Source organism: Halichondria panicea, chromosome 13 (assembly GCF_963675165.1).
Source record: "Halichondria panicea chromosome 13, odHalPani1.1, whole genome shotgun sequence".
In the NCBI taxonomy this organism is placed as follows: domain Eukaryota; kingdom Metazoa; phylum Porifera; class Demospongiae; order Suberitida; family Halichondriidae; genus Halichondria; species Halichondria panicea.
Window position 1 is genome coordinate 5,961,575 of NC_087389.1, and position 20,106 is coordinate 5,981,680.

The 20,106-nt window shown below is 41.6% G+C and overlaps 2 protein-coding genes and 1 long non-coding RNA gene across 17 annotated transcripts in view; all 3 read right to left on the reverse strand.

The window, feature by feature from the left end:
* The window catches only part of LOC135347066 (eukaryotic translation initiation factor 4E type 3-like), a 20,415-nt gene extending 15,417 nt beyond the window's left edge, over window positions 1–4,998 (reverse strand). For 6 of the 8 annotated variants that reach the window (XM_064544925.1, XM_064544929.1, XM_064544928.1 and 3 more), the window contains exons 1-7: window positions 3,999–4,649; window positions 3,374–3,469; window positions 2,720–3,061; window positions 2,215–2,660; window positions 1,692–1,764; window positions 1,485–1,643; window positions 753–1,006 (exon numbers count right to left, since the gene is read on the reverse strand). In XM_064544925.1, the coding sequence (XP_064400995.1) occupies window positions 785–1,006; window positions 1,485–1,643; window positions 1,692–1,764; window positions 2,215–2,339 (579 nt within the window). In that variant the 5' untranslated portion in view covers window positions 2,340–2,660; window positions 2,720–3,061; window positions 3,374–3,469; window positions 3,999–4,649 and the 3' untranslated portion in view covers window positions 753–784. The other 2 variants (XM_064544922.1, XM_064544923.1) reach the window with 2 other exon arrangements.
* The window catches only part of LOC135347059 (pre-mRNA splicing regulator USH1G-like), a 12,822-nt gene extending 2,014 nt beyond the window's left edge, over window positions 1–10,808 (reverse strand). Inside the window, exons 1-8 of one of the 4 annotated variants that reach the window (XM_064544905.1) lie at window positions 10,643–10,709; window positions 10,398–10,574; window positions 10,127–10,182; window positions 9,757–9,818; window positions 9,062–9,196; window positions 8,631–8,800; window positions 7,992–8,204; window positions 5,112–7,348 (exon numbers count right to left, since the gene is read on the reverse strand). In XM_064544905.1, coding sequence (XP_064400975.1) covers window positions 7,294–7,348; window positions 7,992–8,204; window positions 8,631–8,800; window positions 9,062–9,196; window positions 9,757–9,759 — 576 coding nt within the window. In that variant the 5' untranslated portion in view covers window positions 9,760–9,818; window positions 10,127–10,182; window positions 10,398–10,574; window positions 10,643–10,709 and the 3' untranslated portion in view covers window positions 5,112–7,293. Of the gene's footprint in view, window positions 1–5,111; window positions 7,352–7,991; window positions 8,205–8,630; window positions 8,801–9,061; window positions 9,197–9,756; window positions 9,819–10,126; window positions 10,183–10,397; window positions 10,575–10,642 lie in introns of those variants that run through there. The other 3 variants (XM_064544904.1, XM_064544903.1, XR_010398227.1) reach the window with 3 other exon arrangements.
* Window positions 10,809–11,018: 210 nt separating this feature from the next.
* On the reverse strand, window positions 11,019–18,326 carry LOC135347082 (uncharacterized). 5 transcript variants are annotated; one of them, XR_010398249.1, is made up of 6 exons: window positions 18,201–18,326; window positions 17,375–18,114; window positions 12,802–17,321; window positions 12,592–12,707; window positions 11,523–11,600; window positions 11,019–11,381 (listed from the first exon to the last, which is right to left on the reverse strand). It is a non-coding gene; the product is annotated as an uncharacterized LOC135347082 (long non-coding RNA). The 5 variants fall into 5 exon arrangements; XR_010398246.1 differs by having other exon boundaries at window positions 11,495–11,600; XR_010398248.1 differs by having other exon boundaries at window positions 11,495–11,600; window positions 12,564–12,707.
* Window positions 18,327–20,106: the final 1,780 nt, after the last annotated feature.

A 20,106-nucleotide genomic window follows, 5' to 3' on the forward strand; every position in this document is an offset into this window, starting at 1 on the left:
TTAGTAGCTTTTATGTTATGTAGCTTTGGCATCTCCACCGAGGCATCAGCACCTGCAGTGCTTTCATTATGCCTCGGTGCGCATGCGCAAGCGAGGTATACGGTAGTGTGTTTGTGTGTCTGTGTGTGTGTGTAGACCGCTACAGCTGCTCAAGGATGAATCAAGTGCAAGTAAGAGTTTCTATAGGCTTCTAGTCATGTTTACTTGGATTTTAATTCGTGGATTTGCAAAATAATGCTTCGTTCTCGAGTTATGCCTAGTTTTGCTTACTTGGAATGCCTTTTCAGAAGAGCCCGTAGCAAAACTTGTTCACCGAGTGTTATTACTCTACTTAGTAGTTAGCTCTGCACTAGAACGCTAGCTATTGGTAGCTGCAAGAGTGAGCAGAGAGCTACAAGGCTCTGCTGACTTGCAGCCATTAATTTTAGACTTGAACTTTTGGTATCGATCGTTTTTAACAACAATCATGGTTGATCATTACCCACTAGATTTATATTTGGCATGCAGCAAATTATGATAATTATAATCAATGTGTGTATGAAAGCTAGCTATTAGTAGTTTTATGTTATGTAGCTTTGGCACCTCCACCGAGGCATCAGCACCCGCGGTGCTTTCATTCTAAAGTACTATAATCCGTCTCTGTAACTAGAGTTCTGATGGTCTAAATTGGAAGGGTTTTCTGATTGATCTTAACACATTATCAAAAAGGCCTCTTTCTAAGCTTTTACTAAAATTAACGTTATTGGACCAACCTTCCAACAACTCCACCCCAGAGCTGATCTCCTCAGTGTTGATAAAGTTGAGGACCATTTCCAGTCCAACAAAACACGAGAGAATAGTGAAATCCTCGAGCTCGGACAGGCATGTCTTCATTCCAGATCTGTACGATGTCTTGATCGAACCCTCTTATCCTCACACTCACACCACACACACAGTCACCACCGCCCACACACTCTGAGAACTGCTCACCCACAGCAGCCAACAACAGCTCCTGCCATACCTTGGTCTGAGGGGGCGGGGGATTATGACATGATTATGATTGTGATTTCAAATGTAAAATACTTTTTTCAGTGCTTGTATCTAAGCACACCATTGGAAAGGTAATTCTGGGCTACATGTATCAGGTTTCATACAGAGGGGGGGGGGGGGCTGGGATCCCCCCCTCCCTCTAGAACTCTGAATGATGTCATAACAAAATGTATTAAGAAGCTTACTAGTAAAATGTGAAACACAAAAAAAGCCCAAATTGCACCTCAGATGATCATTTCGTAAATTTTTTTCCAGGGAGCGGCCTCCCTGATATAAACGTTTCACCCTCTCAGCTAAAAATCCTGTATGAAACCCTGGGTCTATTGAGTGCATCAAATTGGACAATATGAACACAAATTACGGTATCTCAAAGATAGCTACCAAAACAATTGAAATTTGGAGAACAGTGCCGTTGCTTATCACAGAACTTGTATACTATAATCATGGCGCCTCACTGTGTGCATCTTTCTGACTTTGAATGACCACAATCCACCATGAGCATTATCAGAGTCCTCCCAAATAGGTCTCCTATTCTCATTCCTCATAAGATGGTAGCTCTCTCTCTCGTCCAACTGCTCTATGGGACGAATATTGTTGACCACACCCCAAAATGCCTGTTGGTGGGTCTGTATTGATATTATAATGAACGTGATGGACATCACCTTGATGGTCTTGACTATACACAAAGGTTTTAGATTCTCAAAGAAATCTTTGGCAGTTGCTCCTCTTCGTGTACTGTATGAATAATGAGAACATTCACAATATAATTATAATAACACGCACACACCATATTATAGTACAGGGGCACAGCACAAAATACACTATAGAGTACAACACTAGTAGTAGATACAGCATGGGACAGAGGGCCAGTTGCCTGTATGACTATTGCATAAAACACGAGGATTCTCATACTACATCTGTTTTATATCACGATGACTCTTTACCAAATCATGCCTCGAGGCTATGCGTAATATAACAGGGAAGGGAGTGTATGACTTGACTACACCTTGTTACCTGGACACAGCACAACGATACTTTACAAGGAGGGGGACAGCACAAACACAGAACTGGCATAACTAGCTACACACACACAATGGCCACCACCAGATATATAACTACACCATTTTGTCCCCCTATCAACTATCCAGTTTCTACACACACACACACGTACGTACACACACTCACGCGTCATGCCAAAACGTCCACGGTGAGTTAAGGAGATAATTATCAGGGTTGCCCCCACTAGGCTCATTCACAGCCACGGCATCTTCCCTTGCCTTCCTTGATAGCCTGGGAGAGCTGGTCCGCATCTCTTCACCACCTTACCCTGTTCTCAGAGTGTCTTCTGCCACTTGCACTGTACCGTCAGCCGGCCATCTTGAGCTTGTAGGGAAACAGGTGGGCGAAACTAGCAAAACACAGATGTAGTTTATTCTAATGACGACCCTCTCCTAGCTTAACAACAGTTTATTCCTTGGACGACCTTTACCATTATTCTTGCACACTGGGCCACTTTATAATGACAAATATATAGCACAAATCAAGGAAATAAATTGACTAAGACAGTACAAGTATGACATGCACAATAATGAGTTAGGTTCTATTGCACACCACATGCAGGTTCAGGTTTTCTGTGTGTGAAATAATTGCATAATGATACTGAAACACGATGACAGCATGATTCACTTACCTAGCTGCTGACTGACAAATGTAAGTGGCCAATTCTTCCATTCTCATATCCAGTACGATGTCCACTAGTGCTCGGTACGTGGCTGCACCTGGATTATGCTGTCTCCACACCTTTAGAGTATGAAACTTGCTGTTTGCATGTCATTGAGATACCAATCAAGTTTAACGTCTTTCTGTTCAGCAGGGCTCAGCCCCAACATAGCAGGGTAGGTCTCCACATTGTCAAAGTGATCTGCCAGGTCCAACATGTCAGTCTCTTTAATTTCAGTGTCAAGTTGAGAGTCGGTCACTTTTGTACGCTCCTTCAATTCCTCAATGGTCACAGTCCTCGGTCCACCAGCTCCTGGGAGAAGGAAAGGGATGTAGTTAAATGGGCGTACAAGTTTTACATATAGACATTAAATTCCTATAGCTGTACAGAACACTACCTTGTATTATAAACGGGTACTAATTTTAGCGAATTTGTAATTATTAAGTATCCGCTAATAATTTCTTCTTTTTCTAACGTTTAAAACTCTTACTTATACATCTATAATTATTGTGCTAATGAATTTGCTATAAATCTGCAAAAATGAGTACCCTAAAAACGGTGAAAACGTTCAAATTACTACCCATCTATAAATAAGGTATATACAACTGATATAATTATGCATACCTGAGGGAATGGTGCGTGGATATGAAGTGAGGACATCTTGTGAGGTATCTCCTTCAGTGACATCAGATGGTACAGCATCAGTCAGTACAGTAGAGGCTGTGTGTGTATTCATTAATAATATGAAAGCACCGCGGGTACTGATGTCTCGGTGGAGGTGCCAAAGCTACATAACATAAAACTACTAGCTAGCTTTTAAATTATCAATATCATGATGAATTTTGCTGCATTGCAATCACAGGGAAACTCAAATAGTGGGTAATGATCGACCGTTAATTAATGGCTGCAAGTCAGCAGAGCCTTACAGCACTCTTCTCACTCTTGCAGCTACCAATAGCTAGCGTTTTAGTGCAGAGCTAACTACTAAGTAGAGTAGCAACACTCGGTGAACAAGTTTTGCTACGGACTCTTCTGACAAGGCATTCCAAGTAAGCACAACTAGGCATAACTCGAGAACGAAGCTTTATTTTGCAAATCCACAAATAGCATGCCAAGAAAACATGACTAGAAGCCTATAGAAACTCTTACTTGCACAGATGGAGTCGATCATCTTCTCTATATACACTCATCAATATCTGGTGGGCCAGGGTGAGTCACACTGTGTACTAGTGCAAGCCAGTCTCCTCACCTGTACAAGATCCCTCCACCTCCTCATATCCCAGGGCACACTCCTTACAGCTGTCAGCCCCCAGACCTGTCAGGCATGCCCTATCACACACTGCATGGATGCATGTGCGTGGTGTGTGGGTGTGTGTGGGTGTGTGTGTGGGGGTGTGTGTGTGGGGGTGGGGAGATGGTGAAAGTACATGTCACTGTGGGTCAAACGTAACTTATGACATGCATTCACATTATTATGTTGAAGAGCTTATGGTTGAGTCATGTGACCACCGCCTTAGGGTCCCGCCCACACCACAAGATCTGGTGTGTGTGAGTGAGAGTTTGAAATAAAGAATGCATCGCCGCCATGGCAAAGGGTTAGCTAATTTAAAATTTAAGGGGCTCTCCCTGCAAGTGCAGAAAATTACCGTTCGATTGCTTAACTAAAACAATACATTTTATGGCGAGCACATACAGTCAGTCGAGATAGTTCGACCATAGGGAGAATACACGGATAACTGCAAACATGTTATTAGCGGAAATTCTAATACTTTAACTATGGAAAGTGAACTGTTTAATGTAGTGTGTCTGCTAATTTCATGTGCTTCTATTGAGTTGGGACTTCCCCTGATTATAATGCCTGATTATAAGAGGTGTCTTTATTTCAAGGGTGGTCAGTGTAGCCACACCCCCTCACCTGTAATGGCGTGCTGTATCTTCCTCTTCCTCTCTAGGATGCTCCTCTCCTGGTCCTCCACTGACTTGTGATAGAGCTACTCACCACACAACCTCGTCTGACAACACACCTGAAACAAGGGACAACAATTTGTTATGTTGGAGAACTTTTAATACTGTAATACTTATATCATAGTGCTGCTCACAAGCATCACTTACAGGAAGATAGACTCTTTAAGCCTGCACTCAGTATTGTATTCATTCTTGCTTTGAATACTTTTCTCTTTAGTTTCTGATAGATCCATGTGGCACCATCAAAGCAAAGCAAAACTCAAAAGTAGGGAGGGAGCTGAGGGGGAGGGGCTGGTGTTTTATTCATTTCCCTTTAGCCTATGAAGGGAAATGAATAAAACACCAGCCCCGCCCCCTCCCACTAATTAATTGTCTCTCAATTAAGAACTTATGACAATGACAATTTATAGCACCAATAGAACAACAGACAAATAGTAATAATTAATGTCCAAAATTGTAGACCACAGTCAATAATTGTATCAAATTATCACTTGAGGACAACACAATGAATGAGGTATAATTATACAAAAACAAAGTGTGTAAATTATGTTCAGTTCAAGTCCAGGAAGCAGCTGTCACAGATTCTGACCAACTTCTTTGAGGAGGGCAGCTGGGTGCTTTGTGAAGTGCACTGTTGGCAGAATATCATCCTGTGTGTGTGTGTGTGTGTGTGTGTGTGTGTGTGTGTGTGTTTGAGAATGGTATATACAGAAGTATAGGGGGTGGGATCGGGCTTTCCGACACATAATTACTGACTCAGCCTAAAACTTAGAAACAGCTCAAAGTTATAAATGCAATCCGATCTGTATCTAGGTTATTTTGCATATAGTCTATCACAGTGTGTCTACATTATTTTGGGAAGCTCTTCAGTAATAGTTAAGGGACTATAGAAAAAAAAAAGGAAACAAAAGAACAAACAGCACAAAACCATACTGGTAGAAAAAAAGCAATCAGATGCCCGACCTTGAGAGTCGAGAATGATGGGTTAAAGAGTCTTTAACGGTGCACCAACCCTCCCCATTCATCTGTTGCATTCAGAACGACTAGTATACTCAATAATTATTGTTAGCTACTCACTTGGGGCCATGCTGATTGTAAGCTATATTCACATTGGAGGTAATGCTGACATAAAGTATAGAACTTATCTTAGACTTGATATTGGCTGCTGTAATACTTTAACTTAGCTTGTGCATGGCTTGTGTCAACTAAATCTGACCTTGAGGGAGGCTTAATTTATAAGGTACAGGCCTGTATTGTCTGGGCCAGGTTTTGTGGTGGTAGAATCTGATAATGGGGATGGGTCTATGTGGTTCTTCTATAGGTGGCAAGCACAAAACAATCTAATTTTGGTTCTTAGAATTAGCACAAGGCATTAGTCAAAATAAATAGATAGTAGTGTGTGTGTGTGTGTGTGTGGCTAAATCTGACCTTGAGGGAGGCTTAATTTATAAGGCCTAGGAACAGGCCTGTATTGTCTGGGCTAGGTGGTTTTGTGGGGGTATAGTATCTGATAATGGGGATGGGTCTATGTGGTTCTTCTATAGGTGGTGGCAAGCACAATCAACCTCTTCTTAGAAATTAGCACAAGGCATTAGTCAAGATAGTAGTGTGTGTGTGTGTGTGTGTGTGTGTGGGGTGTCCTAAAATCCTTATCATTACACAAAATCACCATAGAATGTTGCTATTCTAACAACATCCTGAGCAATGATGGCTTCCAGAACTTGTATGGTACTTTTTAGGGCTAATATTTTCTGGCTAATCTTCGAGACCCTCGACAATTCCCCGCTATAAGGTGGTATCAATGGTAGATGCTCTTATCTACTCTTGGTGGTATGGAAACTCACATACAAATTATGGTGAGGATTTGAAGTGGAGAATGGGCTGGGACTAGCTTGCATACATGTATACCAGCAGATGTGGTGGGAGGGGGGCGCAGTCATAGTGTGTGTGTGTGTGTGTGGTGTGTGTGTGGTGGGAAGGTGTGTGTGTGGTGTGTGTGTGTGGGGGGGGGGGTGCAGTCATAGTGTGTGTATAGGTACACTAGTTATAATTCAAGCAAGGACATGTTGCAGCAGTTGAACATCTTTCAGCAGCCATAACTTTAGTACCGTGACCCCGATTTCAAAAATTTGATGATTTTCTGAAAGCTTAGAAAGAGACCTTTCAAATGATACATTTCAATCCAATATTTAGATGTGGTCATAATTCAACTTTGAACCCTGGGATATTATTACATGGTATCGTGCTAAATCTGTCATCTCCCAAATATCTGGTACTATTTGAAAAGTCTTTTTCTAAGCTTTCGGAAAATCATAAAATTGGATCCACGGAATTCAAGTTATGGCGACTGAACGAGTCCACTAACCAATTGATTAAACGGGGGACATGTACATGTAGTACATACCTGCACATTAATTTATACTATTCACTCACTCTAACACTTCTTGGGGGGTGGCTGTTCGATAGTCAATGGTATTATGGTCCTCCCCTTTATCTGCCGCCTCATGACCTCTGTCCTTTGACCCTCGTGACCTCTTATTAGCAGCAGGATCCGGGGGTACAGGGGGACGATTGGAGGATCATTTAGGGATAGTGGGTGGTTCAGGGGGCGCCTTCCGCACAGATACTTGACCCCTGCTGGGGGGAGGGGGTTGATAATTCACTTTTTGTATCATTTGATAGGATATAAAGAGAGCTACAGAAAACTCTATTTATGACAATTACCGTATACGCTTGATCAGGAGCCGCGGCTACTAAATGTTTCATTTGCTGGAAGAGGAGGCTACAATTCAAGAGAGGCCACGTACTGTTCAAGAGCGGCGTTTATTAGCTCCAAAATATTTTGTTTGTCATTAAATTGTTGTTTATAAACTTGAACTCTGTCATGAGAAAGTCTTTGTGAAGCACTAACAAGCTGCTACTTGTAGCTACGTACATGTAGCTAGCTGCTAGTAATAATTGTTTTTGGCTGCCACGTGCAGAAATGCTAGAGTCAAAGTTCACTGAGGCTACTATTTGAGAGCGGCTACTAAATGTTTCATTTTGCTAGCAAGGGAGGCTACTATTTGAGTGCGGCCTTTATACAAGAGCGGCCTCTGATCGAGCATATACGGTAATACAAGAGTGCTCTTGTTTGATAAAATTGGGTCAAATGGACCACGGATAATTACTAACTTTGGGCACAAAATAATTTCTGAGATACACCCACGGTTATATATACGAACACAAGGAAATAATTACGTGTGTAGAATAATCATTACAGAGTGATTGCACTTACTTCTTATTGGCTGATGGTGTAGTAGCCCCTCCCCCTCCAGTGGGCGGAGTGTCCTGGTTCATGTGCAGTATTGATGCCATGAGGTCGACGTGATGTTCCCTCATCTTAGTCAGTCTCTCCTCGTGACTAGTCAGCAGTTTAGTAATGGCAGATTCATGCTCTTTCTCTAGACTGGAGAATGCATCTCGTAACTGTCCATTCTCCTTCTGTACACTGAGGGGGTGTGTGGGTGTGGCAAGGGGGAGGGGCTTATTACAGTAACAGTGCAGACAATTGAGTGGTGTAGTTAGGTTATCAAAAAATAACAAATACCGTATAGCGGGTAATTTTTATGGGGCAAAATATTCGTGGTTTTCGTGATTGAACACTAGCTGGACCACGAATATTTTACCCACGAATGAAGCGACCTTGACCACCTTTACACTGTACCTGCAGTGAAAGCAGCAACTACGAACATACTATCCACAAAGTGACTAAATATTGCTCAACCACGAATATTTTGCCCCTACTGAAAATTACCGGCTATACGGTAGACACTAGCAGTAGCAATTCTCCCAGTGACACACTCTCATACAGACTTGCACATACACCACCATACACACACACTACACAATCCCTAATTAAAGGCCCTCCACTTACATAGCGAGCTGCTCGGCCATGTGTGTCAGTTCTCCGGAGAGTGCCCAACAAGTCTCGTACATCGTGAGATAGCGGACACAGATATTCTGACCCATAGCATCGGCCCAATCTACCGGCTTCTGGTTCTCCCTGTCCGTGTGGACCATGCTGTAGCCAAAGTCCATGAGCAGCTGTGTGTGTGTGTGTGTGTGTGTGTGTGTGTGTGTGTGTGTGTGTGTGTGTGTGTGTGTGTGTGTGTGGTGTGTGTGAGCGGTGTGTGTGTGTGTGGGTAGGGGAGTGATACAGCTAGACTTAGAACTCTAAAACCAAAAACATGATTGGAGTTATCGTTGCTACAGTAGCTATGTGATACACACGTTTCAGACTTGAGCAAGCACTTATTACACTAACAGCACACATCCACCCACCCACTCATACATCCGCCCACTCACCTGTAGATAGTCGAGGTGTCCTCCCTGTGCTGCAAAGTGGGCGGGGGTCACACCGGACTCATCCAGTATCTCCGTCACTTCCGACTGTTCGTTCCTCTTCTTCACCGTCTTGAGAAGCCACTCAAGGCACTTGGCCTGTCATGTGACGAGCACGTATACCATATTAATATCATGTGACAAATAGAATAAGTTATGGACAGTCTAAGTTAGCAAATAATTATTTCGAAAAGTAGTGGCTATTTTTATTTCTAAATCTCCCCTAAAATGTAGAGGCCGGTGGTTAGTACCAATCACCACCACCGACCAGTGTGGGCACATCAATAGCAACCTATAACTAGGTATACACACACGCAAGAACAGCTAGTCGGACAATACGCACAATTAGCAAGTGCTACAACAATACACAAACAAACAAACTAACAACAACACATTGCTACCAATCAGCACACTCATCAATACCATATAGCTATTTCAAAGGGCTACAAAATGAATCTTTTAATCGTGAAAATGCATAATTCAAGTTACATACAAAAATTAAAATTCATGAACCATGGCACTACAATACTTGAACAATATTTGAATATTTGCGAGCACTCAAAGTTAGCTATCAAAATGTAAAGCTTCTAAACAGAAAAATCACCAGCTACAAAGGAAGTCAGCCCTTTCTAGTAACCACACTTCCTGTGTTAACTTACCATCAAGGTTAGTTGAGCACAACCACTGCTTTAGATCATCATAGCCCTCCTCCTTATGTCTCCTGTGTGCAGGGACACTACATTAGTCACACCAACTACAACACCAGAGGAGGATCGTCAGGGTCAAAAGGTCTAGTCTTAATCATAAAACTGCTTCTGGGAGACTTTCCACTCAGCTATTGACCCTGACAACCCTCCTCTGCTCCAACCGCATGTGCAAATTCAACAGTCTCCTGTACAGTATAAGTCAACACCAGTTTAACAACTTCCATTCTCAAATTCAAGCGTTATTTTAACAACTTTACACACACAGGCAGAGTCACTTATTCAACACAACTGTTGTATTACTGGCTCTTGTAAATGTACTCACAGCTTGAACCACCATCTCTCAATGTCCTCCTCATAATTCTCCAGCAGTCGATGGCACTGCATTGAAACACACACAGCTTTATACATTGCAGGCACTCGTGTATGTACGTATGTCACTATATAACTCCCTAGCAACCAATGAGAGCATGGATACATAGTGACAGAGCTTACACACAGCTTTATACATTGCAGGCACTCGTGTATGTACGTATGTCACTATATAACTCCCTAGCAACCAATGAGGAGCATGGATACATAGTGACAGAGCTTACATCATAATTTGAATGTTCGTCCAGCATCTCGATCAATCGAACCTCACTGCAAGACAACTTTTTGAGAGTGTGAGTGCAATTAGACGGAGGCTACCTGTTAGCGTAGGAGGCGAGTTTCTCCTCCTCCCAATTCGTGTCCCCATCAGCAAAGTTTGACTTGGCTGTGTCGTCCATCCTCTGGGGGGAGGGGCAGCGTATGAATTACCCCATACACCTCAACACATTTTAATGATGTTCACACTCACTTTGTTGAAGGCTTGGACAAAATCTTTGCATACTTTACATGATGGTTTGACAGCCAGAGAGTAGCTTGCCAGGAGGAGGACAATGAGTACCAATGATCTGTCGAGTGTATTCATACCCTTAAGCTGGCATAGTCACTCAACTCAGTTTAGAATGTGGAAGATGTGAAGATTGGTACGGGTCGTTTCACCCACCTGAATATAATTTTTGTATAGCCTCGATCACAGGCCACACTTCCTAGGGCCAGGCCAGTGATGATGAAGCAATATGTGTTCAGTCTCTTGACTATAGAATCAATTGCAAGGCCAGGTCTTAGTGATTAATCGTGTGAGCGTTGCTATAGTGTTCATAATAATGATTGCGCATGCTCTTTTCACATTCCATCACAATAATTATAAGCAGACACATAAAACAGCATCAATAAAACAAAACGTTAAAGTAATTATTTCAGTTTTGTTCAGTTCTGCAATGAATCTACAAATGTGTGTAGCAGTGTCTCCTCTTTGCTACACTCTCAATGCATGACCCACTCCTGTTTGATTGCCTTCGTACTTTCTCTTTCGAGTAGCATCGCTTTTTCAGCAGTAGTGAGTTCGAGTCTTTCAAGCAGGCCAGGTGTCATCTCAATGTGTTCAGCTACACAGTAGATGTCCTCAATGTGTTCAGCTACACAGTAGATGTCACTGTTGGGGATTTCTTGATCGAGCTGTTGATCAGTCACTCCAGTCTTCCTGCACACATCTTCCATTACAGAGGATGATTGCAATTTACATGAAGTTCAAAATCACTTTAAAGTCCTCCAAAAATCGTAATTGACTATTTATTGAGCAATGTATATAGCGCTATGTACTTACTATGATCATACACGTACGCTGTATGTACTTATCAGAGTATTGCTGCTGATCACTCCTTCTCTCAGTCTTTGTACAAGTTACCTCCCGTAAGCAGAGGATCGTTTTCCTAATTATGGGTAAGCAAGTACGTACATGACATTGTAAGTACTTGTAATTGCTGTACAAGTACTTGTATAGTTTACTCATAATTTGAATCTCATATCTGCACAGCAGGTCAGGTTAAACAGCTAGCCACCATACCTATTTGCAAAGCACCATAATGCATATAATTATGTATGACCTGCATAATTATAGCTTCAACAAAAATTATACAACTAGCTTCATAATTCCCAGCTCCTGAACCTATAAACATGCAGGACAAAGTTTATAGGCCTCTGAAGTGTTCTCTTCTAAGTATGAACTTCCCCTGTGTTGCTACACCTAGCTTGAGGCATATAATTAAGTTACTACCCACAGGCACTTGACTCAAGAGGTTGGTATAGTAGGTTGGTACACAATCATTATTGTAAGGAATGAGCAATATAACTTGGTATAGCACGTACACTATATATGCAGACTAGCAACTTGATCTACTCAAGAAGTGAACAAGCAGTACATGTATAGCCATAGCAATCAAGCAACAACTTGGTAGGAAATTTAGGTGGTACCATACACAAAACCAAGAGTTCATTAGGAAGAGTACGCAACTCCACTTAAAACTGTAGTATAGGCGTTTCTTCCAACCTACGTCACAACCACCTAATGAACCTTTCGGCAAAACTAACTTAGGAGCTAGACAATAATTATGTACCACTATAGCGTGTACAGTACTTGCATGTACTATTGACGTGCTTGCAGTCAGTGCTCTAACAAGGTCATCAGTTATCATCAAATCTTACTCTACAGCCCACCCTAATCCTATACGTGTACAGTGCTTTTCAAGTAGGCATGCACAGACATGTTCAACCCATCAACAAAAACTTGGAAAGACAATCACCCATTAAATGTGGATTCTGAAATAGCACCTTCTATATAAATCTTACAGGACATTCCCTATTATAACTTATGCTAGTACCAGCACAGCACCCACTGAAATATCATTTATAGGCTCCCTGTACCGTATTGTTGTCATGGTGAGTATATGGCCATGATGATTGCTGGCCCCATTCAGATCATTACTATACGTACATGTACGTGGTGACCCTCAAGCTGTAATGTCCAAGTACTTGCAAATCTGCAGAGGAACAAACAAAATCATGAATAGGCCTAGTAGGTTTAGCAAGAAAAATTGAGCACAAGTATAGTGATGACACGAGAACAAAGAGCACCTGAGTGACTTGCAGAGAGCCAGCTTCTTCTTCAGTTCTGTGCATTGATTGTCTGATTGCAGATAGCAGGATGGAAACATACATTATTCTGTGTACAGCGGCACACCCACAAAATGATTGTGAGCGTATTTCAATATTATTATGAAAAGAAGTGGCAGTACTGAGGAATTGGTGTGCCCACGATGTTATATACAGCCTGGAGCTCCCGTGATCATAAGAAGCGCAAAATTAAACTTAGCACGCAGTCTAAGTCGATTTATAGCTATTTTATGTCATGTGCATGCGTACGAAATTGTGTCGCTATGATAAAGCTTGTATTTCATTCCATACAGATGAAGTTTACATGGAAAGATCCAATTGATACCAAGGATCATTCCTTTCGAACCGCCACGCAGTCTTCATAAAGCACTTGAAGGAAGTTCATAGTAAGTTTTGACTTTCATGGCAGATATTATAATGCCATTTCCATTACACCGACTAATTGCATGGCTGCAAGCGTTGCACTGCTGGCGTATATGCGTAGACAACATTTTGAATTTCCCACTTGCCATTTTTCTTTTTGCAAAGAGTCACGTGATGGTTGCTATAGCTAGATACAACGACAAATCCAGTTAATTTCAAGACATTGTATGTAAGCAAGCTTAGAGTGGTCAGGCCAACTTATGTCTAGGTATCAAGGCTAACTATTTTAATTACAAAATTGAAATTGACGATCATTACCAGGAAACCTGGCTACATGTATAGAATCTCGAATATATACAATTTTTGTCATTCCATCTTTTACTAATAATGTATTTTCTCCCAGACATACATTTCTGGATGCTTGTAAAACGGGTAATGTGGGTGTGGTTCTGGAGCTCATAATTTCAACAGTCTCAAGGCTAACTATTTTCATTAATCGATTACAAAATTGACGATCATTACCAGGAAACCTGGCTATAGAATCTTGAACAGTATTATAACATGCACATACAATTTTTGTCATTGGGTGTTTACTAATAATGTATTTTCTCCCAGGAATTTCTGGATGCTTGTCTTGTAAGACAGGTAATGTGGGTGTGGTTCTGGAGCTCATAATTTCAACATAATCACGACCATTACCTATGATGTCAGTAACGACTGCATGCAGTTGGCATCCATGTAAAGCCGTATTTGCTAGTTTGTTATGCTTGACAGCCCACTCCTTTAATTGTATGTGGTTAAGGACTGATCAACTTCCGAGCCTTTTTTTATCCGTGATCTTTTTATCTATGATTCTTCAATTTACAGACGCCCTCGTACCCAGCCCCAACATAAAGTTTGTTGAAAATCAACTCCGAAACTTAGACTATGCAATTTGGCTACGATCTACCAAATATCCCACGGACATAGAAGATCAAGGAGGTACGGACTTAGGTACGGCCGCGTGTTCGGGAGGGCAGGGACATAATTATAACAACAGTAGAGCGGCTTCTCGAAACTAACGTAAGTTTATTACAGACATGATCGATAATTCATCGCTATATAACATTTTGTTACTCATGTTAACGATTATTTATCACAATATTTTATTTTCTTGCAGAGGGAGCTACTACGAGTAATACGAGAGGTAGTAAGTTTAGTCCCGTGCATGCCTCCACGGCTTTCCACCAACATAAACTCTTTAAGGGACTACTCGTATTAGTGGATCGATGGCAACAAACACCCCGACAACGACTACTACCAATAAGCCACTAGCTATGTGCGATGCTATTACTACTGATAAATCTACGACACACACCATCAAGGATCGGCCCACTCCCCAAAGTACAAGGCAAGATTACCAGATTGAAGCAGAAGAACTAAATCCAAACTCGCCAGGGAGCCCCATACTACAACATTATAAAATTTAACATCAAACAACTAAAAATCAAGCAACAAACACAAACACGAAAATTACGAGAGGGCAGGCAATTACTATCAAAATCTTTTTTTGGGGAATCTTTTTTTCCCTTCTTTTTGCCTAGGCTTTTGAGGGGACCTCGAAATAATTAAAGTTCAAACTAGCTACTACTATTGTTCAACGACAATGTTCAATCCACAGTAGTCACAAGACATCTCAGGTTTCCAGGACAAAAAGACCAGTTAACACATCTCATGCAGATCGAGATACAAGAGGACAATAAGACCATCATGCAGCTAACAACGCTCATAAGAGGTTTCCAGGACAACAATACCGTTAACATATCTCAGAGGTTTCCAGGACAACAAAGACCGTTTAATAACACATCTCAGAGGTTACCAGGACAACAAGACCGTTAACACATCTCAGAGGTAGTTTTCAGTACAAGCACTATTATCAAATCATTTTACTTTAATGGCAGACCACACTACTATAACTTAAAATAGTAAAAAATGGGTAGTGACCCCATAATACTATAATTAGAATAATAATGGACATGGCAATTGAGATGGTGAGATGCTGAGTCAGTAGGTGTTGCCGTGCTCACGAGTTCAAGTTGTCTTCGCTTCAATCATCAGGGGAGGTGACCCAGTATTAGGTGTTGCCGTGCTCACGAGTTCAAGTTGTCTTCGCTTCAATCATCAGCTAGGGGAGGTGACCCAGTATTAGGTGTTGCCGTGCTCACGAGTTCAAGTTGTCTTTGCTTCAATCATCAGGGAGGTGACCCAGTATTAGGTGTTGCCGTGCTCACGAGTTCAAGTTGTCTTCGCTTCAATCATCAGGGGAGGTGACCCAGTATTAGGTGTTGCCGTGCTCACGAGTTCAAGTTGTCTTCGCTTCAATCATCAGGGGAGGTGACCCAGTATTAGGTGTTGCCGTGCTCACGAGTTCAAGTTGTCTTCGCTTCAATCATCAGGGGAGGTGATTTAAAATTATGTTTATCCAGCGAAATTGTTTATCCAGCGAAATGATCGACATATCCATATTGTGGTGGTGTCAAAGATTTGAGACTTCCCACAGTATTAGTGACGATCGAGACATCAGGAGATAGCGAAAATTAAGCCACTCGAAATTTTTCCCTATACGGTAGGCTTCGATCTGCTTTACATCGGAGAGCGATCGAGGTCCGGTGGTAAGTTGTGTGTACTTTCACTAGCATCAAGTTCATAAAATGTCCCAGTATGCGTTGAGAAGTATTAGTGGCCATAGGTGGGAGGGGTCAGGGCTGCAATTGAGATTTATCCCACGTGCACTGAATGATATAGCGGAGGTCTTACATCTGGAGGAGGCTTTTGCAACATCATAAGGAGAGGGCAATTACATAATTATAGTCATATCAGTTGAAAGTTGAAATTTGAGATGAATCCGGTAGTTTCTGGCCTGACATCAGTTGAGCGATAGCATCGAAGAATGTCACCCAAGGAGAGTATGAGAGATGGAATGATATCACAAATGTGGAGCATAACATAATTATGACGAGGGGGGTGAAAGTAATCATGACTGTACAACGAATGCTGTAGTTTGCCTTAGTTAACATGAGAGATAGAAATAGCTCTAGGTTTTGCATGCTAATTATAAGGATGATCAAAAATAATGTGGAAGACAATGTGACATCAGGGATAAAGTCATGACAACACAAAGTGTTAGAGACAAAAATTAACAACGAGCTTGAAATGATATGGTCTATCACCGAATTACAAACTGATAATGTGGGTGAGTTAACGACAGTTAATGCATGTAATGATGTGTAGACCACATTGGAATTAGTATCAAAATAATAATAATAATAATAATAACAATATAGCACATGGCCTGCCTTATTTTTAGGGAGAAATTGAAGATTCCATTTTATATCTCTCCACGATCCCGAGAAACAACCAGTCCAAGAGACAGCTAAATTTAAGCAACCAGTCTAAGCTCGGCAATAAAAAGCACCTATCGTATAACAGAGTACGTTACATCTATTCCAGTCAGTGTAATCAACTTCCCGTCAAACGATATTCCGCAATAAAAAGTACCCATAACCTAATACTTACAAGCACAATCCATACGTAGGAATAGAGAGATCCACCAAAGAAACTGCACAACCTATGTATTCCATCGAAACAATTTATAATTAAACTTAAAATTGGTCCCCTTCTAATTATGAATATTAATATTTAGCCTGCCCTGAAATCAAACAACTTACAAACATCAATTGTCCCTCCCACAAGCACTGCTGTATATGTCCTTTGCGCGTATTCTTAGCGTGATATTCTTAGCGTGTATTATTCCGATATTTTTTTAAGTACAATCCGTACGTAGCAATGGAGATCCACCAAAGAAACTGAACAACCTATGTATTCCCTATACAATCGAAATAAACTTAAAATTGGTCCCCTCCTAATTATGAACATTAACAAAAGCTTGCCCTCAAATCAAACAACTCACGAACATCAATTGTCCCTCCCACAAGCACTGCCGTATAATTATGTCCTTTGCGCGTATTCTTAGCGTGTATTATATTATTATAATATAACACCCTGACAGCGATGTTTCCCCGGGGTGTTGAGACAGTAGGTACCCCAGATGGAGTCATCTTCTCTACACTCATCAATATCTGGTGGGCCAGGGTGAGTCACACTGTGTACTAGTACAAGCCAGTCTCCTCACCTGTACAAGATCCCTCCACCTCCTCATATCCCAGGGCACACTCCTTACAGCTGTCAGCCCCCAGACCACCACACTCTGTCAGGCATGCCCTATCACACACTGCATGGATGCATGTGCGTGGGTGTGCGTGGGTGTGTGTGTGGGGAGATGGTGAAAGTACATGTCACTGTGGGTCACATGTAAATTATGACATTATTATGTTGAAGAGCTTATGGTTGAGTCATGTGACCACCACCTTAGGGTCCCGCCCACACCACAAGATCTGGTGCATGAGTGAGAGTTTGAAATAAAAGTATCGCCATGGCACAAAAAGTTAAGGGTTAGCTAATTTAAGGGGCTCTCCCTGCAAGTGCAGAAAATTACCGTTCGATTAGTTAATGCTTAACTACATTTTCTGGTGAGCATATACAGTCAGTGGAGATAGTCCGACCATAGGGAGAATACACGGATGACTGCAAACATGTTATTAGCGGAAATTCTAAGACTTTAACTATGGAAAGTGAACTGTTTATTGAAGTGTGTCTGCTAATTTCATGTGCTTCTATTGAGTTGGGACTTCCCCTGATTATAATGCCTGATTATAAGAGGTGTCTTTATTTCAAGGGTGGTCAGTGTAGCCACACCCCCTCACCCGTAATGGCGTGCTGTATCTTCCTCTTCCTCTCTAGGATGCTCCTCTCCTGGTCCTCCACTGACTTGTGATAGAGCTACTCACCACACAGCATCATCTGACAACACACCTGAACGTCGAACAGGGGACAATGGCAATTTGATTATGTTGGATTAAATAAATGCTGTACTAGTGCTGCTCATAGACCACACTTACAGGGTAGACTCTTTAAGCCTGCAATCAATATCCTAGCTGTCTCCAGCTCTTCATCCTTCATTGATTCTTGCTATCTTTTGTTTCTGATCCACGTGGCATATCGCACGCTAGCCAGCAAAAGTAGTGGGAGGGGAGGGGCTGGTGTTTTATTCTTCATTTCCAAACACCAGCCCCTCCCCTCCCACTAGAAAAGGCCTGTGTATAGATCTATTTCTCTGGATCTATTTAGGCCTTTCTGTGATCTACAATTGTTAATTGTCTCTCAAAAGTGATAGTTGCAAGAGAATGCAGTCTGCCGCCTTTATGCAGCTTTATGCAACTTATACTGCCTTTATGCAGCCTGTGCATACGCAGCCACTGCCTTTATGCAGCCGGGTGGACTGGCCATCCGCTTTGTTTTTACTTACGTATAATTATACGATCTCTTTTTTATTTCAAAAAAGGCGCCAGACATGAATAGAAGCAACATAAATTTATTGTAAGCAACATGATACTGCCTTGATGCAGTCTGTTGTGCCTTATATATGCAACCTGCTGCCTTGATTGCAGCCTGCTGCCTTATATGCTTCTGCCTTGATGCAGCCTGTTGCCTTGATGCAACCAAATTTATTGTAAGCAACATGATACTGCCTTGATGCAGTCTGTTGTGCCTTATATGCAACCATAGATTGAAGAGTTAGAGGGATAGGAAACGGAGTGGTGCACGTGATGATTTTACATTGAATCTGCAGTGGAGCCTCGAAAATTATCCGCGCTACGCCCTATGAACGAGGCTATTAACCACATTTTTGCCGGGTAACTCCCAAAGCTGTGTTTCCTCGAGACATCATCTCTTTCAGCAACTTATAACACGCCTAGTCCATGAGCCACATGTAGTACTTGCTAATGACTGACCACACCCAGTAAAAAGAGACTTTCCAATAAAGTTATATGTTCCCAATGCTGTTTTAGAGCTATTGGAACATGTAACGTGTAAGCGTGCTGGTTATGACTACTACAATAGGTATAGACCTTGAAATATAAGTGAGTTGCACGGACTAAGCACAGTTACTTGTAGTTTATTATGCACTGAGTGTAGAAATAGATATTGTTGTGATGGCCTCGATTAAACCGCAGCGTAGCGCGGATGTTACTCGAGATACCAACCGTTTCCTATCCCTCTAACTCTTCAATCTATGATGCAACTAGCCTCCTACAAGGCCTAATTATTAGAGGAAGAGCGGCCTGGGATCGAGGCTAATATGCAACCTGCTGCCTTATATGCAATTAACCTTCTGCCTTGATGCAGCCTGTTGCCTTGATGCAACCTATACTGCCTTGATGCAACCTATACTGCCTTGATGCAACCTATACTGCCTTGATGCAACCTATACTGCCTTGATGCAACCTATACTGCCTTGATGCAACCTACTGCCTTGATGCAACCTACTGCCTTGATGCAACCTATAGCTACTGGCTTGATGCAACCTACTGCCTTTATGCAACCTACTGCCTTGATGCAACCTATACTGCCTTGATGCAGCCTGTTGCCTTTATAATTAACTAGATAACTTATAAGACAACAGAAAAGTACTACACTTCAGTATAGCTGACTGTTAGTGATACACCATTATATCCATAGATACTGTAATTTATAGTATCTATGATTATATCTATGGCAAAACTTCATTAATCTAAGTTTCCGGTAAGGTTTTCGCTATATATATATACATGCATGTATATAGTTACACATAATGTTATTACAATAGTCACGCTTAGAAACAAATTTATGCAATGAATAAAGTAGCTATTATATGGAGCTAATAATCTGAGACCTGTAACAACACATTATTATAATAATATTATTACCATATACATGCACTTAAACTAGTTGAAGAAACTGTGTCACAGATTTCAAAGCGTTCGT